This window comes from Falco punctatus (genome assembly GCF_963210335.1).
Source record: "Falco punctatus genome assembly, chromosome: 5".
Classification (NCBI taxonomy): Eukaryota; Metazoa; Chordata; class Aves; order Falconiformes; family Falconidae; genus Falco; species Falco punctatus.
Window position 1 is genome coordinate 35,524,520 of NC_137584.1, and position 27,416 is coordinate 35,551,935.

Here is a 27,416-nt window from a genome sequence, read left to right on the forward strand (position 1 = left end):
TATCTATATCTGACCTGCAAAAAGAGAAATGCAAATTAGTGGTTATCAAGGCCAAGGAAGGTAATGAATGCATCAGTAATTACATGGTAATAATCTACAAACAATAGCAACGCAGTAATCTTCAAGATAAACTGATGATTTGCAATTTCTACATACGCACAGTTTCTAGTGTGAGTTAGCTCACACAGTAACAGTGTACATGCTTACCAAATTCAAGGGACAGTCTTCCAGATTTTAAGGTGCTGTTCTGCAGATTAAACAATCTTCATTTATTCTGCTTTATCATTAGGTCAGGTATACTGTTTATCTTCAGTGGTTTACTCTCTGAAATTACCATGACTCTGACCTAATTTATGGATGACAAGAAACGGTTCATGTGAGAAGTCACATACAATTGCACCATTACCCTTCAGCCTATTTTCTGTAGAATTGTTTGTGAAGGTTGTCTGCAATTTTTTTTTTCTTGAAAATTATCAATACATCCTTACCTTTCAGTTTTGTTTGCAAGGACTCTTTCCTCAAGTCACTGTTTTATCAGGTGTTAGATCATTCTTGAAATGTGGCCTTAGTCCATCTGGGCAAACTGACTTAATTAGCCCACAGTAAGTTTTACCATCTCCTATGAGGGAAAAATAAAAGAATCAAATAAATACTCACTTCAGAAGCAGCTATGAACTTCTTATGCACTGAGACTTTTCTAGAACAGACATAAGAAATGTAAATTTTCAAGTTATCTTCAATTCTGAAGTAGCTGGAAACAAAGATGGAGAGTTTGATCTGCTCATGCCAAGATTGCTTTTAATTTATGAATTATTAATTTATGAATTAGAAAATGACAGTCACCGCTTTACATGGTACTACTAAGTATTGCTGGTGGTTAATTCTACAGGATTTTTTCCTATCCAAGGTGAAACATGATACACAGTTTCAACTCAGATTATAAAGGTGGAAGCCTTGTTGAGAACTGATTTTAAGAGAACCGTTACCATAACACAGCGCTGCCTTACCCCCCATTTAGCAATTAAGTCAGCTTCCCAATTCAACTCCAGGTATGATCAGAGGTTTTGATATTTATTAAAACTCTAAATGAAAATAAATTTATCAGGACCAGGCTGTCTCCACACCTGTGATTTCAAAGGCATCTATGTGAAGGCTCTTATTCTAAGGCAAGAAATGTGGTAGAAGTTTGATGTGGCACTGGTAAAGAGACAAAACATTAGTCTGCTTAAAAATAACTAAGATACCATGAAGACAGTTTGGCATTTAAAATGAAAAATAGGAAGGATTTATTTGCTTAAGAGAGAAATCTAGAAAGTCTAAACAATCTCAACACCCATTAAGTTATGAAGTTTTATGCAACTTCAAAATCTGTATCAGTGCATTACATACATTTTGGTTCTGCAGTTTCCTGGTCTCACTGTCAGCATCAAAGCCAAGGTCAAAGGCAGATCAAGACAGAGATCTGAATGAGTCTCAGAAGTTCATCACTAATGTGATAGAAACATATTAACTGGTATTCATGGAAAATTTAAAACTGGAACAAAAATCCTACTAAGGCTTTTTTCTTATGTTTAACAGAAAAATATCCCCATCAGTTAAAGCTCTTAGCAAGTTTCTGGATTTTAATGAAGAGTTATTTTTCATATTTCTGGGTTTGGTTTTTTTGTTTTGTTTTTTGTTGGTTTTTTTTTTTTTTTTTGGGGGGGAGGGGCAGGGCAGGTAGGGAGTCCCAAATATGCCAAGACTGTTAAGAAAAAAATAGATCTTCAAAACAATATTTCTCACTGAAATAATCTTTGGATCCATCTTTTGTAAAAAAAAAAATATATTTTTAGGTTTTTTTACACATTTGTGAATATTGACACTCAAAGAACCTAGTACATAGTTTGACTTTGTCTAGCTATTTTGTGAGAATTCACAGCAACTTTCCTTTGATGTATGATGACACTGCAACTGAAGGTGTGACTGCAGTGGAGAATGGTTTAAGAAGCCACAAATACATTATCAGAAGACTCTGGATGTCAGAGCAGGACAGCAACTAAATTATATTCCTAAGGTCCCTAATGACATTGCACAATCCATAGCAAAGTCTGTGCAATCACCTCTTTCCTGCTGTTTGCCCATGGTAGCCAGTTCAAAGCTACTGTTTATAAACTTGCTTGTATTCAATACATATTTACATTCTGATTTTTATTTTGCTGGATGTGTACTCCCAGTGATATATAGTTCTTGAATAATTTTATAGTTGTCAATTACTTATTTTTTTACCTTTTAAAGCTTGACTATTCTTGTACAAAATATTCCTGATAAGACCTTTTAGAGGTATTGCACATTGTGCAATTCTTCAGCGGGGGGGTGGGGGGATGATAAGAATTATGCAAAGCAAATGCTTTAGGGCTCAGATCAACCGATAATCCTCAATTCAGACCACATTGACCTGTTCAGCTGAAAGATCGCCCTGACACAGAACACATGAAAAGGAATCACTTCCATGAACCACTATGACCATTTGAATGGAGGCAAGTCTCAAGCTCCTCCTACCTTTTTCCAGTCCCCTGCATTATCCCATGTAACAAAGAAAATTGCAGTCACAACCTGTCAGCTAAAATTCAAATCGATTTTGTTTCAACAAAATGGAAATCACTTGCTTTCTTCTAACAGGAATGTGCTCTCTGCAGAAGCAGAGGCGACTGAGTAATTTCTACTTTTAAAACTCCTTATTTTACATTAGGGAAGTGACAATGTAGTTTTCCCAATGAAATATCTAGAAAAGTCACTGTGTACCCTTTTCAGGGGGAATGAAGTCAGGTTCTTAGAAATCCACACGTAGAGGTTATATCTGTGCCCCAGGTGTGCCAAACAGGATTCTCTGCCCTTTCACTGAACTGGTGTAAACCATTTCCACCCTCATCACTAACCTTCCTTACTCTCCAAAACAAGGTAAAACTTGTTAGCATCCAAACTTACTGTAAAATAATCCCTGTCCCAAGCTGAGTCTATAATCATGCCAGGAAGTTTTTGAAAGAGTGTTGGCTCGTGACAAAACCATGTCAGGAAGTACTCTATACATATGATTTGTCTCCCTTTTGCTCGAGTCTTACCTAAAATAGTCAGACCTGCCACTAAAAAAAAATCTACACTTTTCCAAAATCAATGGTAAATCTGTCACTGACTCCTGTCACTGACTTTCCTCTTTATATTGAAAATAACATATGTGCAAATATCATAAAATATTATCTAAATTTAGCCTTGAGATAACTACTTAATATTAAAACATGGTAGAGGTAATGAGGTATTCCTTCTGTTGACATCTTATTTTTAACTGACAAAGTTCTTCTATCCATAGGTTATGGAGCTTGATGCATGAATTAACAGGTATCATTCTATGGAGACCGTCAGGATTCAATTGTGACTCACATATTGCAAATCTACTAAGAATTTAACAACCTCCTCCACAAACACTAACATTTGGTTAAACTCAAACAGAAAAAGAGCTTTAGAGCTCAACTTAATTTTTATTTTTATTTTATCTTAGTTAAATCATTTATTAACTTTTTCACCTACAAGAACTGTCTGAAGCATGAACTTCAGTTTCACAGTAGCATTCTTTGGTAAATAAGATATACAGGAAAGACTCAAGATTATTGTACTTAGATATTAAGAAGGTTCTCATTAAAATATTTGTAATTTGTGATGTTAACAAAGTTTCTGTATGAACATTGCAATGTGACGTTCACCCTCAAAAATGGAAAATGTCACACCAAGGATAATTTGAATCTCCACTTGTAATAAAACAGTCCTGATTTTCCTACACAGATTAAGTATCATTAAGTTGTGTGCTAATTTACAAATGCATTGACCAAAAGAACAACATCATGTAGCTTCTGTTCACTATTAGTTCTTAATAAAGTTGATTGCAATCAAACAGGAAAGGACAATTTCCTTCTCACAAACCTCACCTAAAATCCAGACAAATAAGGTATACTAGAATTCTAAATACTATCATATTTTCTCTGTGATAGAGGTATGGTTTGTAATGGTGTTATGAAAGTGGGTTTCCTTTAATTGATAAGTAATTGTAACTATACTTTTAAGTTGACATTATTTGCTATGTTTTGAACAAAGAATTTCATTGTTTGATACATGCAAATATCAAGTAGGGTAAAGATATTTTATTTCTCACCAAAAAACTTTGCATCTGAACATTTCAACAAGGACAGCAGAAGGAAAACAAAGTCCTCATGCCAAAAAAATTAAACATGAAGCCTGTAAACTGAGTCACGGGTAAGACAGCTGGCAAAAGCAACAGACTAGATTTCACAGATCAGGAGAACCCTTTCTATGACATGCACCTGTTTTTGAAAGCATTCAGTTTTAACACTAATTATCAGTACTGTATTATCTTCATACAAGAAGAAATAAAAAAAAACCCTCTCTACAGAGTATAAATGTAATTTGTATGTGAGGTTTCTTTTATTGACCATATATTTACCTCTGTATGTTGTAGACAAACCAGTAGCAATCTCAGCAAGTCACCATTATGTATTACTCAAGAGTATATTGGTTATCTTAAATGCTGGTCTCACCACATTAAGTAATTCAAGCACAGAAAACATGAGTACAAGCACTTTGGTGATATATATGTTCAGCAGTATGTGGGAATTAGAGAGTTAATTTTATTTTGTGCACACATGCGTTGTACATGAGCTGTGCATAACTGCCCCTTGGAAATGCACTCATTTTGAAGATGACTAGCTGTCTCAGTATTTGGCATCTATTCTTACGATACAAGTGAAACAGTTAATAACACCCAGTAATGGCTTATGACTTAGTTTAGAACACTCCCTGTTACCATATAAAGAAATTATACAGAAAAAAAGTATTGTTATAACAATTTATATGGAAACCCACAGGGCAGTATTTGGAACTGTGTTTTTTCAGCCTTTTTAGCCACTGGTTTAGATGTTGCTGTTTTGAAACCAAGGTACAATGCACACTGGTAAACCTCACAGCACATCTGTGTAGAGTGTAAGGGGACTAGGTTTTGCACTAAGGCAGTTGAGGGGGTACCAAAAACCTACTATGTACAAGGTCTGAATGTGTTTTATATGGCTTAGGCTGCAAGTAAAAGCAAAGTATATGAAGCAGAAATCTCCACCTGCCCAGAAATACCACTTTAGATGACAGAGAAGGGAAAACTTAAGAGTAGACTAAATGCTGGGAAAAGAGCTTAGCACGAAGTCTGGATCGGGAGGTGTGACTTACATAATTTCCTGAATGTGGCCAAGCTCTGGGTCAAGCGGGAGTGAATTTCAGATGAAAAATCGTGCTACTGAGTACATTCTCTCCTTCATTTGTGGTACCGTCATCTTTGGAGTCTTGATCCTACAATCAAATTCATGGATAAAAAAATCAATGAAACACTGACAGGCACATAGAGGCACTTGTGCAAGTCTGTGAAAGCAGGTCTTTAAAGTGAAAACTACCTATATATCATTTTTGCTGTAGGGGACTTGAGAATCAAAACCAATCTGGAGCACAAACAATGAAAAGTCAAATGGATACTGAAAATCTTTCTGTTTTTTACTTTCCACACAGTATTAATAAGATGTGTAATACTTTTCCTGCTGAAATATATGGAGTGAAATCCTTGCTCCAATGAATTCAATGGGAGTTTTGCCATTAACTTCAAGAAGTACAAAATTTTATCCCAGTGCTGGTGTGATTTTCAGCATGTCTTTGCCCCTTTAATACATGTGATGACAAAACCCTGTACTTCAATTGCAAGGATGGATCAGCACCCTGCAGCAATTAAAATTGCTATAGTATAGCATACTTTTCCAGTATATTGTCTGAAAGACCATAGCACAGAAATATTTTTGCTTTGTGCTGTATAGCTACAATTTACCAGAAAAAGTAGTTTTAAGGTATTTTAACTGAAAACCTATTTCTAAACTAATCTCTAAATGGATGAAATTATGTATGCAGATATCTCAGTACACAGCAAACTTCCTCTACCTATCTGAGGGTAGGATTTGGTCATTCATTAAAAAGAGAACTAGTGCTAAAGGCCACACACATACACATGAACATCTGAGAGTGCTAGCATGAACGAACAAGTTGTGCTGAAAGTATGAAAAGCAAGCATATGTTGTAAGGAACATTGCTATTGTTTGCACTGTTATTTCAAATTTCATACAAATGGTCAACGACAAGTGCCAGAAAAGATTTTTAGAGAAGTCATTCTGTTTGTAAACTGAGACAAGATGTAAAATATTTAACAAGATGGATATAATGATTAACACTGAAGTCTAACATTGTAAGGCTTTTAATAAAAAACCAAACAAACATGGGACTAGCTTCACACCACAGACATCAGCTTCAATAAGATGCTGAGCACTGCTACAGTGGGAAATTAAGATGTTCAACATTCCTAGATAAAAAGTCCTTTTACAGATTATAAACCTGAACTATGAGATGGGGAAACTTTAGCAACCAAACCCCTTTTCCTTTTCTGATGTTCTTACATTTAAATGAAAACTGTGCCTAGACATTCAAGGTAAGACTATGTTCCTTAACACTATGTATCTATCCAGTGGAAACATGCATAGACAGTGTCTGAACCAAAAACAGTCTTTTGTTCAGAGTGTAGGAAGTCTGATTTTTACTTGAATGTGTAAAATTCACAAACAGGTTTGCTAATATTTCATGTGAGTATGAATTAAGATCACACAAGTGTCATCAGATCTGCATAATCAAAAACGTGTACCTCTGCAGTACACATCCACAGTGTTCATTAAACTCTGGAAGGGGCTGTCGCTCTTTCTTCACATACAACCTTCTACTGTTGGGTCCAGAACTTAATTAGTCGACATGAGCCATAGAAACAAATAATGTTAAAAACCTATTAGATCATTCAGTTTGCCTCTTCAGAGAGAACTAGATGACTTAAAAGGTCTTTTTCCACCTCTCAGTTCCTGTGATTTCATGACTTACAGTTCAGTTAGCTCACTCACTATCACTACATGCAATAGTTCATTCTACCACTCATTGGAAACACTATACAGTATTTCTAATGACAGAATTGCCACTGCATATGCAACTTCCTTTTCCCTGTCAGAATAAACTAATCTCAAAACCAAAAAAACATGAACAAAACCGAACTTTTTTTATAGATCTTTAAACATATGGTATTTGCTATAAAAAATGGAACTATTTGAATCTAAAGAATTGAAATTATTAAAATTCTGTTCTGAAGATAGTTAACTCCTTTTCCTGTATGGTCATTCAATCTCTCCGTTAGCCCTAGTCTTCCAGTGCTATGCTGAAGAATTGGGAATTTACCCACAGAGTGCCTAAGTCTAGCTACTCTCTGTGTGCTTTCACGTTAGTTTTAGTTCAGAACGGGAGGTGACTCTCCCTACTATTACCACTTACCCTGCTTTGATCAGCACTGCAGACCTATTCCACAGTGCATAAATGAATTCTTTGGAATGAACCTAACTCAAAAAATGCTTTTCAAATGCTAGCAGACATTCATTCCATGTAACAACACTAGAACTAGTCTTAAATAATCCTCCCTCCCTCAAAAACCTTTTGACCTGTTTGATACATCAGAAGACATCGCTGCCATTCAGTGAGAGCTGGGCAGGGTGGAGAGGAACATAATGAATTTCAACAAAGGCAAGTGTAGGGTCCTGCGACTGGGGAAGAACAGCCCCACGCACCAGCACAGGCTGGGGCTGACCTGCTGGGAGGCAGCTCTGCTGAGAAGGACCTGGGAGCCCTGGTGCACAGCAAGTTGCCCATGAGCCAGCGGTGTGCCCTGGGGGCCAGCAAGGCAAATGGCATCCTGGGGGGCATGAGGAGGAGCGTGGCCAGTGGGTCCAGGGAGGTGATCCTCCCCCTCTGCTCTGCCCTGGTGAGGCTGCATCTGGAGTGCTGTGTCCAGTGCTGGGCTCCCAGTTCAAGAGAGACAGGGAAATACTGGAAAGGGTCCAGCGGAGGGCTACAAAGTTGATGAGGGGGCTGGAGCATGTCCCTGATGAGGAAAGGCTGAGAGTGCCGGGCCTGTTTAGCCTGGAGGAAAGACTGAGAGGGGACCTTCTCAATGTCTACCAATATCTTAAGGGTGAGTGCCGAGAGGACGGGGCCAGGCTCTTTTCAGTGGTGCCCAGTGATAGGACAAGGGGCAACGGCCACAAACTCCAGCACAGGCATCTCCACCTGAATGTGAGGAAGAACTTCTTTCCCTTGAGGGTGACAGAGCTCTGGGACAGGCTGCCCAGAGAGGCTGTGGAGTCTCCTTCTCTGGAGACATTTTTTGGAGAAAACTTTCCTGGGCATGACTCTATGCAACTTGCTGTAGGTGAACCTGCTTTAGCAGGGGGTTGGACTAGGTAATTTCCAGAGGTGCCTTCCAACCCTGACTATTCCGTGACCCTGTGGTTCTGTGACTTGGATATAGGGTCACCAGCAACAGCCATTCAAATTTTACAGACGTACTCTGATTGTGCCACAGGAACTGCTAATGTAGATGGACCCTGACTTTCTCTCGTCCCACACAGCAGATGCAGGCATCCAGGTTAAAACTGCAGTGCAGGATCTTCTTATGCACAGCTCTGCATTATGGGCCTAATTGATGTCGAAGATGACATAGTGGTGTGACCTTACCACACAGCACCATACAAACTGCAGAGCAGAGAAATAACCTCACCGCTAATATTGGGTCTCTTTCTCCCCGGCTCTACTGGCATGGTGTAGTCCACATAGCAAAACTCATGTATTTTGGGAGGCCCCTATTAACAGAAATTCTACCTTCTGCTTTGTCCCACTGTTTAATAACAAGTATCAGTTTGTTCTTTCACCTATAAAATGGGCATATCTTCTGATGCAAGGGGCATATCTTCTCTCTGCTCTAACACCTATTGCCACTGAAATGGGCAATGTGTATTTTAAGAAGCAATAATAACTATTGTCTACTGTTGAAAGTATTTTGTAAAAGCTGTTTCTACCCTCTTCTTTTTTATATGTAAGCTGCCAAGTTAATGACTAATTTCATGTAAGTGATGACATTAACACAATTAAAATATAGTTGTGGTAAGATTGACAGAGGATCTAGTAAAACATTTGAAATGAAATTTTGACCGCATATTGAGTAAATAGGTAGTGTAAATAGACTGAAAATATTTCAAGACTTAATTCAGGTCACCAACTACAGTGGTTTCAGACAGTGTGATAAATGTGACGACCCTTCTAGTGAAACTCTACAGCATACCCACCCTCATATTTCATTACAGGTCAGACTGCATTAATCACTCCTGTGAATGAATCACTCCTGTGCTCCTTCCTTCTACCGAAGTAACACGGGCGCATTTCCCAGCACCCAGCTGAACTTGTGGTTGTTCCTGCCACCTAGCGGCTGCCGCTCGCGTTCACAGAAACACTAAGACGACATTCGGAACACACTTCGACAGACAAAACAGGAAAAAGTGCACCATCTTTGGTTTTGAGATGACTATTTTGAGTCTCGTAGTTTTTCAAGTTTGCCGACTACTACAAAAGCCAACAAACCTTTTGGACTGACTTCAGGAGAAAAAAAAAAAAAAAAAAAAAGCATTATAAGTGTCATACAGATCTTTGCAGTGTGGAAGGTTCTGAAGAGACAGTGATTTTTTTTCCAGGAAAAGCTAGTGGATATGAAAATAATCACATCATTCTACTATCTCTAATGTAATTGTTTTCATTCAAACAATAGATCTAGGCTCACCTCAGCTGGAAAAGATAAGCCATTTATTGTAAGTTTTATTTTAGGAAGAGGTGCTTTCACTCTTCATATTTAGAACTTTGAAAAATCCTGTATTTCTGCTGTTGCCACTCACTTGTACTTCTGTGTTACATGCATCTTTCCTTTCAAAGCTATTTATTTAAAAGACAAACAAATGCTCTTAGAAGGAATGCTGCGCTATCTTTTAGAAAAACAATTTCATTACATGCAATAAAAACATTTCTGGCAATCAAAAATCATACATTTTTAATCATGTATTTTCAGGTTTGCACAAGACTCAAACTGGAGAGGGATGGAACTAAGCCACAGAGCATAAATTCCTATGCCCGTTATACTTCAGCATGCCATGACTAATCAAACCCCATAGGAGACAATTTCAAAGTACTTCGTTATGACAGTGTGACCTTCTTAGAAATGAAAAAGTGTAAGACTTACCTATATTAGTAACAGTTTTATATCAGTATTCAGAAACAATCTTAGCAATGCTAAGGGCAGATCCCATAGCAGTGTTGGGGATTAAAAGTAGGATACGCTTTGTTGAGTCGTCATTCTCTCCCCATGTGGAATCAAAGCATTTATGATCTCTACATAATTCTTCGTGAAAGTCAGGCGCTTCAGAATGGGATTCATTCCAGTCAGCATACAGTGCTTATTGGTATCATGAGCATTCTGCTATCTAGTCACCCAGGAAGGAAACATTAAGGAGAAGATTAAGTCTTAAACCCTTCACTGTTCTTCCACTGGGGAGATACTTCCATCCTCTTGTAATCTGTACCTTCCTTGGCGGTACGTGGTTACCCAATTATTTTTTTTTCCCGCCCAAGGAATTTACTGAGTCCCACTTCTCTTTTAAAACCGAAACCGAAGACAAGATGCTGATAATTCCTCTCCTTTTTTTCACATGGTATCTTACTGATTACAATGTTTTGCAAATTTTTTTTTCTTCCACTGCTCAGATCCAAGCAAATACATATTTATCACCTGCCAAGAATACTTTAAGAAGGCTTCAGACTACTGTTAGTGTCTAGACAGGGAGATGAACAACCATGTTATCCAAAAGCCATCCTTTGGGAAATATGTTTCAGTATCCCCCTTAATTTTTACAACAAAGAATAGTGTTGTCTTATGCTCCCTCCCTCAAAATCAATTTTCATAAGTGTTGGAAGTTAGCTAGAACTGTGATTAGTTCCTCATTATCTGGTTTCAACACAGGTGCTCACTCACACAGTGCTATATTCTACCTCCTGGCAGGCAGCTGGCAGTAGAGCTTCATTTATGGTGTTCTGATAAACTGTAGCAGGAGAATACTTTCACTTTCTTTATACTACACTGGAATCTATACGGAAAACTAGTACCCATTCCTTCACAATAAATTTGACATGGAAGTGTACTGAAAGCAGTCAAACTTGGAAACAGACCATCACCTCTTACAGAATAAAAAAGGAGATAAACAGCTACTTCATCCCATCGGCACAGAAGCCTTGTTTAGTGAAAAGTTTTAAGTTTTCATTAACTATTTTTAAGGCCTATAAAAGAGTCATAGCAAAATCTTCCTGATGAAAAAAAAAATCCTCAGTGGACATAGAGAGACATATTTTGGAACAGATGAAGTACCACCTTGTTCATAAGCTTGATACAGACAAAGAACAACTTGAGGCTCATTTAGGAGCTAGATGCGTGAAGAGAATAAAGCCTCACACATCAAAACACTTTTTCAATTGTATTTTATGTCTGTCAATGGAATATAAATAAACTTAGAGTTTGTTAATCTTCCGTACTGGATAAAATGGCAAAAATATTTAATGGCTTCCTCACAGTAATGACAAGGAAGGAAAACATAGCTTTTTGTGGGAATAACAGCAAAACAAAATTCGTAAGGATCAATAAAGTGGAAAAGATGAAAACTCACAGTAAACAAAGCTAGGAAAATCTCTTGAGATTTAGTATTAATCAATGTGCAACATGTAGTTTCACCAATATTTTAAAACATTTGCAATTCAAATACAAATACTGAACAGGTTTTACAAGTTTGCTGAAGTACATTAAAGGGATGTTCTGGGATATCACAACACTGCTATTTCTCCTTTCGGCTGTTATGTGCTTCCTGAATACTTACAATGACCTATAGTGACTTCTCATATCTCAAATGTTGTTGAAGAAGCTTGCTTCTGAGATCTGGCAGTGCTTTATGCGTACCTTCCAGTTAGGTATTAACCCTGGGGAGTAGGGGGTGGGGAATAAAAAACCCCCAAAATCGTACAGCTCTGGAGTAAACCAAAGATGTACCAACCCCCCCACAAAATGTCAGAAAAGACATATCTTCACTGGCTGAAATGATATACACTGCAAAGAAATTCTGTTACAAAGGCGTAACCAGCAAAAAAACCTCTTCTTTCCTTCCAGAAAAAGGTGAGAAAGCTTGAGCATCCGATCGGCCCTGACAGATTGCCTGGTCATGCCTTCTTTTTTCCTTTCCCCTACCCCACTGTAGCACAACTTAAACCAAGAGGGACATACTGTATTCCACCACACGTCACTGCCCAAGGTTAATGCACAGTGCAGAGAAGTGGTACACATTTTAAACTCACTCACGCTGCAAGAATCTGACTGCTCTAACCATAAGATTATTATATTGCAGCTGCCATCACCGCTGCAATTTCAGTAGGAAAAAATGTAGGTCTTGCTGCCTTTAAAAAAGCAGTTCAGGAATAAGTTTTGGGTTGTAGTCAGAACAGGATTGAGTTCAGCCTAAATTACAGAGAAAAACATTGCCACACCCCACATCCCTTTGTAGTATCTAGTACTCTTATTAAAGAGTGCCCCTTATGTAGTACCTGAGTCTTCTGAATTGCCATTCTGAGGCAGCCCTCTCCCTTCACATTGTAAAGGATGCCAAGACACCTACCATGGGTTCTAGATTTGTCTGCGGATTTTAATCTTGCAGGAATGCAAGTTCTTTAGAATATTTGATATTATCTTTCCTCGCTATAAATACGGCACTGATGAAGTCCATTCTTACGTAACTCTACCTAATTAGACTAATGGAGTTTCTATGAACGTGAAATCTGATCACCTACCACAAAGTAAAACTACAAAGATAAAATTAGTCAGAGCTTCAAAACAGCTTGGGGAAGGGAAAATTTCAGTATAACGAGGTTTTCATCCATCTATTACTAATGCTAAATATAGCAGTATCCTATCTTTTTATTAGAAGTGACACAAGTATGCTCAGGTGTTTTGTAGGATTCTCCAAAATGTTTAGATACACTAGATGTCTATCTCTTTAGAACAGTTCTTTCATAATACGATCATGCTCAAGGAAATATAAATTTAGAAAATATCTCTTATTAAAAAGAGAGCCCGTTTAAGCCCAGGCGGTATGCCAACAGAAGATACAGCATCTCAGGTAAAAATTCATATAAAAAAAAAAAATGTGCGGCATATACTAAGCTGATAAATTACTTGCCATCCCAGACTTCTTATGTTACAGACTAAGACTTGAGAAGTTTCCTGAAGTTTGTACCTTCTGTAAGAGGTACTTGTTGAGGGTGAGATGCTTTCTGTGAAAAGGCCTGCTGGAGGAGTTGTTTAAAGAGAAGTATGTATGTCTAGACCCTTATGCATACTACTGTTACCCAGGGAGGAGGGAAAAAAACCAAAAAAGCTGAGGTCTGAGTCCAAAAAGGAAAGGCAAGGGTATAGAGGGAGTACACAGGACATTACTGCATTACGTTATGGAAGAAAGTAAACAACTTTACAGTTCAGAATTAATAGATACACTGTTATTTTCCATTAGAGAAGTAAACGGACCAGGCAAAACTCAGTTTTCCGAGGTAATCTGCCAATACTGGAATTATGTTGGCCAACAGATGAATGCAAGAATAAACCAGGCATTTTGTCCAGAAATACAAAGGTAAAGGTATATCAGCACAACCTTTGTTCTGAGTAGCTCTTACAAAAATCTTGACTGTGACAAACATGACTACTTACCTATAAAATCAAATGAGCTCTTGTAAATTTTAGAGTTAATTCAAGTAGCTATAATACCAGTTTAAACGTGTATTATGCAGACTTCAACATAATAGATTACTACTATCTCCAAGAATTGCAAAAACAGTTTTTATCACTCCCAACTTTGCAAAGCATAACTATGATATGGCAATCCTGACCAGAGGGGAAAAGTGTAAAAATTCGAAGTGAGCCCTTATAAATTATTATACGCACCTGAATTCATCCTAAAGAGCAAAATCAGTTATAGATATACCAGAATATGCTGATATTTGTAGAACTATACTTTATACCAAGTCTTCTGATTGTGACCACCTCACCAAGATTATATTCTTAGCAAAAAAACCACAAAAAACCTCAAAACCAACCAACCCTGCTCCCTGCACACCCCTCATACCAAAAAAAAAAAAAAACACCAAACCCCAAAAAAACCCAAAAAACCAAAAAAGACAAAAGCAATTAGGGCAGCACTTTGCACCCTGTAAAGATGTAATCCTCCCAGCACAGAGAATTTCTTCCTAATAACGGGAAAGAGTAAGAGTTCTCAAACCACCTTTAAGTAGCTCCAAAGATTCAGTGACCCACGGTTTATACAAAGGTTAGAGGCTACCTTATAAATAACAGACGGCTACAAAATACAAACACAAAGGAACACGCGCCCCCACCCCCAAACAGTCAAATGAAAGAAATCACAGCACGAAAGAAACCGGCCCCGGGCCAGCCCTGGCCCGCCCAGGCCGCCCGCACCCCAACGGGCAACACCGCGGCCCCGGCCCAACCACATCGCCCTCCCGCCCTCAGCCCCCGGTGTGGGCGGCACCTCCACCCCTGAGCCGTGCCGATTGGCTGGGTGCGGCCCGCGCGCTCCCGCCAATCAACCTTAAGCCCCGCCCCCACACTGAGGGCCTGTACGCCTCCAGTGGCGCCAGAGCGCAGGCGTGCTGTTGCACGGCGTGCGAGAGCGTGCTTTCGCGCCGCCATTTTGCCAGCGGTGGGTGAGCATCGGCAGCGCTGGTAGGCGGTTGGGCTCGGTGTTGCGGTGGTGTAAAGTAATCTGCTGTGGTGTTCGTGGCTCTCGCATGTTGCTTTCGCGCTTGTGAGTGGTGAGGAAGCTGCTGCTGCCGCCGCCGAAGGATGGCTGCCTTCGCTTTCGGGTCTCGCCTGGCGGTGGCAGCCTCCCTCCGGTGATCCGAGCGCTGCCGGGTGGAGCCCCGCTCCTCGCAGGCCATCGCGGCTTGGGGTGTCAAACAGCCCCGGTCAGAGCTGCTGCTTTGGGGGGTGGTAAAGGTACCTTAAGCTGTCTCTTGTGTCTTGCATTTGATTGTATTTAAAAGCTCTGTTGTTGTGCTGTAAGTTTGTATAGTAGAGTGAGAGAGTATAGATTTTGATAGTTGAAGCATTGCAAACAAAGATAAATGTATTGCTGCTCTTGCCTAGAAAGTAGGTGGTAGGTTATCTATGTAGTGTTCTGACTGATGGCTTTTTTGAGCTGCAGTGAAGGAAGAATGGCCTTATCATGGTTTTAGGAGGGTGGATTCAGTTTTGTAATTTTTTTTTTGAAATCTTGAACATAATTAAACAGTATGTGGAGAACTCTTCCAGGGTGCATTCGATGGGCAGGAGGATGATTTAAAAGTAGTACTGGCACTGAAATCTCGGAATGAAGAACTTATCAACACCATTGTGATGTAGATAAGCAGATACTTTTTTATTGACGGCCGGGTGTGTGAGTGAGTCCTCTCATGATCAACGCACACCAAGCTTCAGAGTCATACACCATATATAGAACTTATACATATTCATTAAATATGTATGCATAATCATAATATTTCCTGAAAATCGTTAACATACTCTCCTCCCATATCCGATTCTGAGCAGTAAAGGTTGGAAAGGTCTAGAAATGGGTCTGGGGTACGATTTGGGTAGGTGGTATATGAGTCGGTGGTTGCGATCTCCCCCTGCCAGAATTACCTTTTACTAAAGTTCATGGTTTCGTGGCAGGTAACTACAAGTTGTTCCAGTCAACTCTCCCCAGTTCCCATTAATTCTATATTCTGACGTTTCAATACACTTTCTACAGACAGAAGACTAGTCAAATACAAAGAAATTTGTAAAACCCAAATTTGTTACCTAAGTTATAAACAATGATTCTATCTAGCCCATTCTTCTGGCCTTGGTACAGGACTGTACAAAGGATTTCATAGCAGCTTTTACTATGCAGCTACAAGTTTCATTAAAATATATTTCTTATCCTTCTATATTTCTATTAAAAATGATTTTATAAAATCAAGTCAATTAATTCTAACTTATTAGCAAGTCTGTAACAGTACAATAACTTAGTTTACTTTTTTCTAATGATTTTTTTCTGTCAGCTTTCCTTGTAGAGTTGCAGAGCTCTTAACAAGAGGGCTGAGGTTTCTGAAGGTGTGTTTTGAATGAAAAGTCTGAACCGTGTATAGGTGAGTAAAAAAAGGCTATTTTGTAAACTGTAGATATGTGGCTATTTGTGTGATGCTGTAGGCTGTGACAATGGGCAGGCAGATGTTGATGCACAAGTTGATTTGTTATGTGTTCCTGCAACTAGGGCTTTGTTTCAATTAAAAAGAGGAAAAAAAGAAAAGGTGCCCATAGCATTAGTGGTGCACCTTTAAAAGTGATGATCAGATGCTTCTTCCAGGCAGACAGAAGCCTTCCCTGAAAGCTGTTTTCTTCTATTAAAAAAACCCCAGAATTTAGGTTTCTATTTTATTCCAGGGAAAAGTGAAAAACAGAGGGGCTTGTTTTAAGCAGGTGTTTGCAGATCTAGATTTGGTACTGCTTTTACTGGGAGGTTTTTGGGTGGTTAGTAGTTTCAGTTTTTGGTTTTGTGGGTGGTTTTTTGTTTGTTTGTTTTAGAGAAGTCCTGTATCCTTCCTCTTCCTGCCTAAGATGTTCTGGTAAGATTTACAGTAGGAGTACTCATTTATTTATTCATTTTTATTTTCTGTGGAGCTGAAATGATAGGGATCAATATTTATTCTGAAGACAGATTGTATGATCCCCAGCTAGTTCATGTATGCTTGTGAAAAAAATATCCTGGCCGTTCTGTTGAAGATTTTTTGCAGGCTGAGGAAGGTCTTGCCCTAATAACTTGTAGTTGAAACTGAAATATTCACTTTCAGCTTTACAAAAAAAAATCATAAATCAAGCATATGCTTTGTTGAGTTTAGCCTTGTGTATTTATCTACTGTCTGCACATTTGATAGGTGTTGTCTAGCCTAATTACTTTGTTAGGACAGCAGTTCATTTCATGGAATTGCTTAGTTAAATTATGGCATGCATAGCCTTTTCAAACGATGTGCGGTAACAGATCCATTGACAAATTTAAATGGAACTGGAAGCTGATCTTGAAGACTAGATTAGAGGTGAAGGTCAGAGAAGTATCTGAAGGGTTCAAGGATACTTAAACTGTCAGAACTGGGAGTGTTGAGACAGTACAAAATGCACCAGTGCAGAAGTGTTGGACATAAATAATGTGTTCTGTATGTCCTTGCAATTATGAAAACTTAAAATATGCTACAGCTGTACTTGGTAGTGTGTAGATAGCCAGATTAGGTAAACAGTAAAGCACAAGAGCTACAAGATGTTACTGATTTGAAGAAGTGATTTATGCAGAAAAAGCAGGGTGGTAGGGGAGGAGACCTTTGTCATTTGCATATTAAAAAGAAAGAGAAAACCAGGCTGAAAGTACTTTTGCAGGTAAAACTCTCCTTGTAACTGCAAGTTCAGTGCAATGAAACACTGAGTTGGATCTCCTTTGGAGAGATCTGCAGTTAAATTTGCTGCATGTAAGTAACATTTGTGAGATGAACTGAGATTGTATAAATGGCGTTAATGGCTTTCCGCTCTTTTGTTTTCTTTGAGAAATACAGTTATCTTGGTCATCTGTCCTGTCCTTTTCCACATCCCTGTGTGTCTGTCTGCCGCCACTGCCCCCCCCATTTTCTCTATAATCTTTAACTCTGTCTTACTCTGAGGACAAGTTTCTGATTACGAACTATTCTCAAGTGGTAAAATTTGTCTGTAGCCACAAGAGGAATTCTAATGTTCAGGTGTTATCTGAAAAAGTCCTTCTAAAGAAAATTGTGTCAAGGGTATCGCAGTTGCGCAAAAACATGAGGTTGTTAAATGTTTAGTATGTGTTTTAACCAGAAGTGTAACAATGTATTAAAGCATTTTGAAAACAACTTTCATGTAAATAATTACTTGACAAAAATAAAAAGGAAAATTACCAGGCTAGGCTGATCTTATGGCTTTTCTTTGCAGACAGGATGGTCTCTCTGATGCCTTCAACAAACATAGAAGATGTGAATCTGACAATCACTCAAGTAGAATGCCACTCCGAATGCTTGGTTATAGTGTTCCAGGGTCAACAATACAAGGCAGGATGTGAGCTTGACTATTACATACTTCAAAATGAAATACAGCGTGTATTCAAAGTAAGAGATAATGTTTATGTTGGTGGGTCTTGTTTGGTGGAAGACACAGAAGGAAGATGGCATAGGGGAAGAGTTCTGGAAAAGAGAGAGAATAACTGCAAGGCTTTTCTTATAGACACTGGGCAGGTGCTAGTTGTTGGAGAAACACATCTTGCATGTGCTTGTGATGAATTGTTTGAGCTGCCTCCAAAGGTGGTTTCAGGTGTTTTTGCAAACATACTTCCTTTGGGAGAAAAATGGGGTCCAAAAGCTGTTAACTATTTTTCATCTCTGGTAGGAGTACAGATTACAGGTCATGTGAAAGCTGTTACGCCATGCCAGCTGTTTATTCTAGAAGTGCCAAAGGTCATTAGTGATGTTCTTGAACTGCGGTTAGGAAAATTTATTGATGGAGATTCATTTTGTTTTATTGTAGAAATGTTAAGAGCATTTCCCCAAGTAATGCTTTGTAAGAGAGTGCCACAATTGTTGCAACAGAAGTATCCAGTTAAGGAGTCGCTTACTTTGAGTGATTCTGAGAAACCAACAGTTTTTTGGCCAATTCCAGGGGATCTCTTTCCACATCTACCTGTCGGCAGTAAAGAAATTGTAAAAATAACTGTTGCAGTAAGCCCGAATAAATTTTACTGTCAGATGCAGAAATGGCAGAAAGAACTGGAAGGTTTGACAGGAGCTATGCATTTGTACTATGAAGCTATCAGTAGAGAAAATAACTCTTCTGAAAGTTTAGGGCTGTTCTGTGCTGCCAAAAGGCAAAATGGACAGTGGCATAGGGGAGTGATAAAAGAGGTTCTCTCTGGCTGCGTGGAAGTCTGGTTTATGGATTTTGGCAATATTGAAGCTGTGCCATCTAGTTGTGTTCAGAAACTTAAAGTAGAGTTCATGGCATTACCAATGATTTCATTTCCATGTGCGCTGTCTTGTTTTGGTAGTCAGGATGAAACAGTAAAAAAAAATCAGCTGAAAGAACTTACACAGGCCTTGATAGGACAGACTTCTGTGTGTGTCCTTGTTGATTTATTCGATAATATTAAAGGCTTGTATTATATTACACTGCAAAATCTAAATCAGGGAATCAATGCTAAGCATCCAGAAAAAAAGAATGAGGCAGCTGCGTCATGTGTCTCACTTCCAGAAACAAACATCACAAGTATTGCTGTAAATGACAAACCATGTCATGAGAGGTACAATTCATTTAAGAATTGTACGGGAAATAAACATACAAAAAGCTGCTTACCTGAAAGGAATATTTCTTTGTCAAGCCGCTGCAGAAGAGTAGAAATGCAAATGAATTCTTTTCATACTGCTTTTGTGGTATATGTCATAAATCCATCTGACTTCTGGATTCAAACATGTGAATATCAGAATGAATTTCAAGCCTTGATGAAAGATATCGCAGACACATATAACCAGTGTGGAGTTGATGAAATGGTCCTTAAAAACCCAGAACCTGGACTGCTGTGCTGTGCCCGGTATAGCAAAGATATGCAGTATTATCGGGGTGTTGTCACTGAAGTGCTTCGTGTAAACATTACTGTTTATTTTCTGGATTTTGGAAATACAGATACAGTACCCTGTTACGATGTGAAAACATTGCTTCCTCAGTTCTCTGATTTACCAGCTTTAGCTATGTGTTGTACGCTTGCTTGCACGTTTCCTGTGGATGAGGTGTGGGTTAAAAAGGAAATTGATTTCTTCAGAGAAATTGTATTTAACAAATTACTGCTGCTTCATGTCATTGGAAAGCAAAACAACATGTATATTGTTCAGGCACAGTATAAGGATGGTTTGAAGCAAAGGAATGTAGCCACATGTATGGTTCAAGCTGGATATGCTGAGTACTGGGAAAAGACACAAGATTCTGTTCTAAATGTGGCAAAAAAAGGTAAAGACCTGAATATCTGCAAATATAAGAAAAAAAAAAAAGGTAAATGCACAAAGCATCTGTAATTTTGGTAGAAGTAAGGTATCTGGAAATGGAGAAGGATTTCAGAAGAAAAAATTAAGTGTGCCTTTATCGCTGAGAAAATCTGTTGTGCTGCCCTGTTTTGGAAAAGGTGCTCTCTCTAAAACATGTAAATTGGTATGGGAGGAGAATTTATTTTATAAAGAACTTGTGTTTAAATCAGGAGCTGTTTTTGAAGTAGTGTGTTCTTGCATGGTTTCCCCGGCAGACTTTTCATGTCAGTTGCAAAGCAAACTACCAAAGCTAAATAACTTAATGGAACAAATTCAGACTTGCTATAAAGAGCATACCAGTCCTTACAAAACAGGACAGATTGTACCACTTCCCATCTTTGGAACATTAAACAGAGAAACGGTTGTGCAGCAGGTATCCACAGACGAAGTTGATGTGATTTTTGTAGACTGTGGTTATCGGGAAAGAGTTTTACTTAAAGACCTTCAGGCTGTACTTGCAGATTTCCTAACTCTGGAAAGTCAAGCATTTAGGTGTAGACTTAAAAATGTACCTTTACGATTTGACTCGCTTTATTGGTCTGAAGAAATGTGTAGGCATTTTAAAGACTTCATTTCTGCTTCTGGAGGACCACTGACTTGCATAATTTATGCTCTTGTTCTTGTAAGCCCCAACTGTTTATGCAATATAGTTGACTTATAGACTCCGTTGATTAGTGCAGAGGAATTCCTCAGAGAACATGGTGTCACCCAGTCTGAATGTATTGGTCTGAGAAGCCTTGCATCTCTGGGTTCTCTGTACAGCTTTTGCTACTCATCTTTTAATATTAAAATTGGAAGTGAGGAGGAGTTTTGTATAACTCACATAGAGTCCTTCAGAATTCTATTGTCAGCTTAATCGAAACACTGAAACTTTACAGGACAGTGAAGGACCAGGTTTTAGAAATGCTGTCAGTGCTGTTCTGGAGTACAGGGAGGAACCTCTGGGTGGAGAGTCTGCTTCTCACTAACTCTGTCATCCTGCTTTAGATTCAAAGGAAATAACTGTAAATGCTCTCCCTGAATCTCATAACGAAAGTCTAAATTATATGGGTCAGCAGGAAAGGCGTAATGAAAATACACCTAAATTAATCAGTCTTCCTCAACGTGATATTCAGGTGAATTCTGAAGTAGCAGGGTATATTTCTCATGTGAATAGTTCATCAAGTTTCTATGTTCAGCTTGCAGAGGATGAAAACTTAATAATACAACTAGCAAAAGAATTAAATGAAAGCATGGTGAATATAGGTCATGAAAATTGCTTAGATGAGCTCATGGTAGGAGATCTCATTGTTGGAGAGCATGACACCGATTGTTTTTACTACAGAGCAGTTATTAAAACTCTGAAATCAGGAAACTCCTTTGAGGTAGACCTTATTGACTATGGTAATGTGGCAGTTGTAGGTCCTTCAGAAATCTACGGGATTCAGAAAAAAGTTCTTAACTTTGCCAAGGCTCAGTGTTCATTGTTTCCTTAGAGTAAAAAGTGTTCCTGGTGAAAGCTGGACTACCCAATTTTGTAAAGAAAAGAGCTAACAAGCCAGTTGCTTGCAAGTTCTTAAAGCAACATGGAGAGCAATGGGAAATAGAAGTAAATTGTGATGGGAAGTTGTCTAATGGCCTTCTGCAGAGAAAGGACAGTACAAGGTAGCAAAACAGAATGCGTAGTCAGGAAAATAGGCCAAAACATGTTCTGGTTAATAATGGTAATCCTTGAGATAGAAAGGCTAGGAATGGTTCAAGTCAAACTAAGTCTGTTAGGATGAAAAATACTTCCAAAACATCCTTAAATGTCCTTTCTCAAGATCTAATTTCTGGACAGGTAGAAGGAGTAGAAGTAATTAATATTTCAGAGAGTGGAGAATGTCACGTGCAGTTACTTAGAAATTTGCAAATATTACATGAGTTAAATGTAATGCTTGCCAAAGAAGCACAAAGAAGTGATTTGCTTAGAGTGGATGACATTGAAGAAGAATTGGACTGCATGACAAAATCCGAAAAGAACTTTTAAGTGGTATCGATCAAAAGTGATAAAGAAGTTAGTCAGGGAGAAGTTAATGCTCGTTTTTTTCATGGATTATGGCAGGTGTGAGATGGTGCCCTTAAACAAAGCAAAGGTGCTCAGTGACAAGATTAAAAGTATTCCTAAACAAGCTGTGTTTTGTAAGTGTGTTTGGTTTAAAAAAGTGAAGAAAACTCTATTTGCCCATGTAGTAAATGCACTCCTGAATCATGAAATAAGGATCTTGTTTTTAAGGTATTTGGAATCCTCCCAAATCTGGGAATTAGATATTTTAATAGGAAAAGTTCTGCTTTAGGAGTATTTTAACCACCTCTTAAGTCATTGTTGGACTGTTGTTGGACCAGAAAAATGCAGTAATAAAGACTGTAAGGAGTCTGATATATCATTTAAGGTAAATTCAATCACATGGGCACTGCAGAGTGGCAGAAGGTTATCCTGGGTTTGCAACTGCAGTTACTGATCCTTCAAACTTCTGCATGCAGTTTGAAGTCTTATTTGATTGCATGCAAAACTTGTCCTTGCTGCTGTCTGACCTTCCTGACAACTTGGCAGCTTTGCCAAAAGAACTTGTGGCTCCTGGTGCTATCTGCTTGATCAGTTTTGGACTGGAAGCACAATGGAACAGGGCAGAAATTAATGAATTAACAAGTCAGTCTGTTCTTGCATTTATTGATTATGACTTTCTTAAGACCATCCCTTACTCTGATATTCCTAAACTTAAACTTACTTCAGAAAGTGTGACTGTTTTACCGCACTTGGCACACTCTTGCTCTTTACATGATAATAGTTCCTGCCAAGGGGGAATACTGGAGTGATGAAGCTGAACTTCTGTTTCAGAAGCTTCTTAGTAAACCAGATCTGATCTTCCATTTTTAGATGCTATGGCCCTGAAATGAAATTAGGCGTGAATGTTCTGTGCAAGGAGAACAATCTAGCTCATGCCTTAATTGCTGCTGGCCATACAGTCTACTCTAGAAGTATTCTGTCTCATCCCAGTTGACAGAATTAAATCAGAAAAAACATTTGTAGCCTCAGTGTCCAAATTGTAGTTACTGTTGTTCCTTTTGTGAACCAGATTATGACAAAAACTTGTTATTTTGGTGACAGAAGTGAAACAAAGAAAGTATTCAAAGTGTAGGACTGTCTGTGATAGAAGTTTCAAATAAGGAAGTCTACCAGTGGGTAGACTTATCAAAGTGGGTGCTGGAATATTGTTGACCAAAGGATCTGAATTCATGTAACAGCGACAGAAAAGAAAAGCTGCAAAAGGTGGACAATACTGTGAAAAAGTTGGTTTTTCTCAGCATTGTGATGATAAGAAAAGTAAAATTTACTTAGTACAGAGTAAATCTGCTACCAGAAGCACTGGTTCAGGCTTGTGATTCTGCGGTTCCATAGTCTAAACAGCATGAAGATACTATCAGAAGAATTATTTGAGTAATAAGTAGACTGCAGTTAGGAAGGTACTTCAATGCATTAAAAAAACCCCAAACATACAGATACTGCTCTCAGTGTTTTTCCCTCCAAGACTGCTTGTTGTATTTATTTAGACAATCGTGGTTTTGGCAAATCTTTCTGTTAGGGTTCTTGTATAACTTATGTATGTATTTATATAAAACTTCATTTGCAGTAGCATTTGGTTTACAGTGGTGTTGCCTCCTCCTTGGTTTGGATGCTAAGAAAACAAAGATAACAAGCATATTCTCTGTGCTTCAAATTCCAAAGTTCTTGTGTATCTTTTATCTTGTTAGGAAGAAGTTGACTAACAATAAGCCAAAAACTTGAATTTGCATTTATGGGAGAGACAGCCACTAAGTTGTTTGCAGTTAGCTCATGGTGTAAAGTTGCTAGCGACCTGTCTCAAGGTTATCCTTGTATCCAAGTTGCATCACAGTTGGGGTTTTTCTCTGTTGAGTGTACATGATTTCTCTCTTCTGTCCACCCCACCCATCTGTCAAAATGAAGAAAGGAACTTTTCTCCATGCATTTTGTATCTTGAAGGGAAACATTCAGATGTTTTTCTGACTGACTTTCCCCCCTGCCTCCTTCCTCAGTTGTTTGGACATAAGATAAAGCATGATGAAGCCTGAAGTGAGTGGGGGGGTTTCTCTATGTGTCCTGTGATTGAATTTAAATGAAAAAATAAATACAACTCTAATGATAGATAATACATCTAATGCATCTCTGTATGCAAATAAGGTCTAAGAACACTACCCCCCACCCCCACATATCATATTTAATTCCTTTGAAAACCTGAAAGCTTTATCTGGAAAACAGAATTTATTTTTTTGTAAATGAGACACACGTGTCCGGGAAATCTGAAAAAGGAAGAGATAAGACAATGCAAGCTGATCTGTACAAGGTTAATTCTGCTAGTGAATTATTCATAAAGCATGCAAATATTTTCTATGTACAAGTGAAAGTTGCCCATTAGTAGCAAATCAGAAAATGCAGAAGATAAAAATTTCTTAACGCATTAATGAATAAATGGAGTTTTTCTTGTAAACATTTGTGAATGTTAACAGTTTATTGCACCATTTTATTATATTGCAGAATTTGAAGTTTTTCCTAGTTAAAATTACAAGCTTACCTGGCATGTTCTTTGTCAATAGTTTGACATACTGCTTGCTGTTACGATAACATGCAGTGGTTGTTATTGTGCCACATTACTCATGTTAAGTGGTAACTTTAAGACTGGGCTGCATTCATTGTAGTGCTAAGTAATACTTAATTTTTATGTAGAGGCACTGACATTTAAGGGTTAACTAACTCGGACTCAGACTTTTGGCTGCCATTCAGTTGGATCAGCAGGTGCTTGGGTGTCTGTCTTTTTAAAGATCCTCTGGCTACCCTAAATGCTAGTCCTGTTGGTGTAATATTAATACAGAAGTTGCATATTTTAATTATTTTTTTTTTGCTACTGAAGGTATATTGTGCTTTAACTTGTGTGTAGTGGTAGAGCACTGCTTACCTAATGTTACAAAATGGAGCCTAGAAATGACAGATGATTATGAAAAGATAAACAGCTGTGTGTGTACTTTTTTTATGTTCGGCAAATTGCAAATGTTAGACTTATTTGCATGAATGTGTGTTTTATTTTCAACTCATTATGAGCCTAGCTTCTGATAGTAATTCCTTTCTGATGGTTTGATACCCAAAGTGCTTAAGGTAAAAACAAGATAATGGAAAGTGTTTTCAGGATTATGCTGCACCTGTAAGTATAGAGAATGTCTTTTGTTGCACTGTTGATACGGATTTTTAGAAGTGCATTACAAGGTTATGTTATGATTGTTAGATTTAAGCTGCTGGGATGCCTGGTTATGGATTTTATTCCTAGTAGTCTTTGGTGTACTTCCACTGTGCCCAGCCTTGGCTGTAATTATATTTTTCTTGTAAGTAGGAGAGACTATACTTGTAACGTAGTGGAAAGAAATTGTCATCTATTTAGGATTTGAAAGTTTAGGTGTGCGGTTTTGAGCAAGGATAATTGTGAGCAAAACATACTTTAATTTGGTACAATTCAATTGAGAACTACTGTTTGTCATTTGGTTGTATTTCTGTATTTGTTTATACTGTGCCATTGATTATTAGATAATTTATTTTTTAATCCATGAAAGTGATAAGAGAACTGGTTGCATTTGTTCGGAATTAAAAGTGTTCCCATGTATACTCATGTATTCAGTATTCTGCCTTTTTGTTATGAATAATAAAGTGCTTATCTTCTGTGTGTAGCTTCTCTTGCCTAAGTCACTCTGAAAATTTTGAACCTTTCTGTGACCTTTATGGTTAGTGAATGCTTTGGAAAAAATCTGAAGCTAAATAATCACATTCCTCAGTGGGATGGTGTCACCCTTGCCTTCTAGGCCAGCAGCTGTGGAGTAGATTATATCTTTCCTGCACCGAATCAAGGTCGGTTTTTGAATGTTGTACAAACAGCACCACCTTTCTGCCCGTACAGCTTTCTCGATGAGATGCATGGTGTGCTTGACCTTCATGTGCCTTGTGCTGGTCAGAGGTAGTTCAACTGGCGTGCTCTCTATAGGTAGCCAGGCCTTACATGCCAGATAGGCAATGCCGTTACTTAAATTTTTTTTTTGGATTGGTATGCAGTTACTTTGAGAAACATGTTCTGTTATTTAAAGATGTGCGTTGTTGAATATTTAAACTGTATGCAAAAGATTATGTAGGTGTTTTTATGTTTCTAAGTGTTCTATAATGTTCCATAAAGTTTGCATGATAACTTGGAGGGAGGGAAGGATATGTGTGTGTGTGTAACTTTTTTTCTATTTTGTTTTCCCAAGGGAGCTTTAAGTAGTGTAACTGTACAATAAGATGCCTGAGTTCTAGTAGCTTACAACACAATGTTACTTGCTAGAAGAATACCTCTTGCTGATGTTGCTGATCCATTCTGGCTGGCTTCGGAATTACCTTGTACTACCTCCAGAAGGTGTTCAGAGCTCAGCCAGCAGACAGAGTGGGCCTGAGAAAAGCAGATTTGAGATCCTTAAGGATTCATGTAGGAAGAGAGGTAGAGAAAGAAAAGGTTTGCCTGGAGATACAAGATGGGTGAATCAGGAGTTCTGAACTAACTTGACTAGTTATTGAATGTTTTTGTTGGCCAGGAAGCATAGAAGTTTAGGCATTCAGGCAGAAGTTCAGGTGTCAGTGCTAACCTAATGTGTGAAGATTTTTAAAGTTTGCCATAAAAAGACAGGAAATTAAATGTGAATGCAGAACATGAAGAAATTAAAAAATTATCATCTATTCCATAAAAGCAAACTTAAGGATCAAAAGAGCCTCTGATGTTGCTTTTAATTACCTTTAGTGTCCACAGAGGATTGTATGTGTGTGCTTGGGTGTGCTTTGTTAGGGGCAGACCAATATCTGGAGTTCGGCTTCACCACTGTCCATAGAAAGACACACTTTCACAGTAGGAATGGTGCTTGAACAAGGTATAAAATACTTTCCTGTCCCCCAGTCTACCTTTTTGCTGCCCCTGTGCCGCCTTGTCTTTACCTATACTTCTCCCAAACAAACAACCTTTACCAAATGTTTTCTTTCTTCATTGGTCTTAACATCCTTACATGGATTTGGTATTTCTGTCACGTGTTACCTAAGCAGTTTGGAACCTATGTGGTATTACTATACAGCTACCCCAAGACTG

The 27,416-nt window shown here is 38.3% G+C and overlaps 1 protein-coding gene across 1 annotated transcript; it reads left to right on the plus strand.

The window, feature by feature from the left end:
• The first annotated feature begins 3,780 nt into the window (after nucleotides 1–3,780).
• On the plus strand, nucleotides 3,781–25,642 carry TDRD15 (tudor domain containing 15). The gene is given in 11 exon segments (XM_080389203.1): nucleotides 3,781–20,186; nucleotides 20,188–20,890; nucleotides 20,894–21,057; nucleotides 21,059–21,197; nucleotides 21,201–21,659; nucleotides 21,661–21,748; nucleotides 22,035–22,225; nucleotides 22,227–22,544; nucleotides 22,548–22,682; nucleotides 22,684–23,034; nucleotides 23,036–25,642. Coding segments are annotated over 11 exon segments (4,722 nt in total). The 5' UTR covers nucleotides 3,781–18,105; the 3' UTR covers nucleotides 23,129–25,642.
• The last annotated feature ends 1,774 nt before the right edge of the window (nucleotides 25,643–27,416 follow it).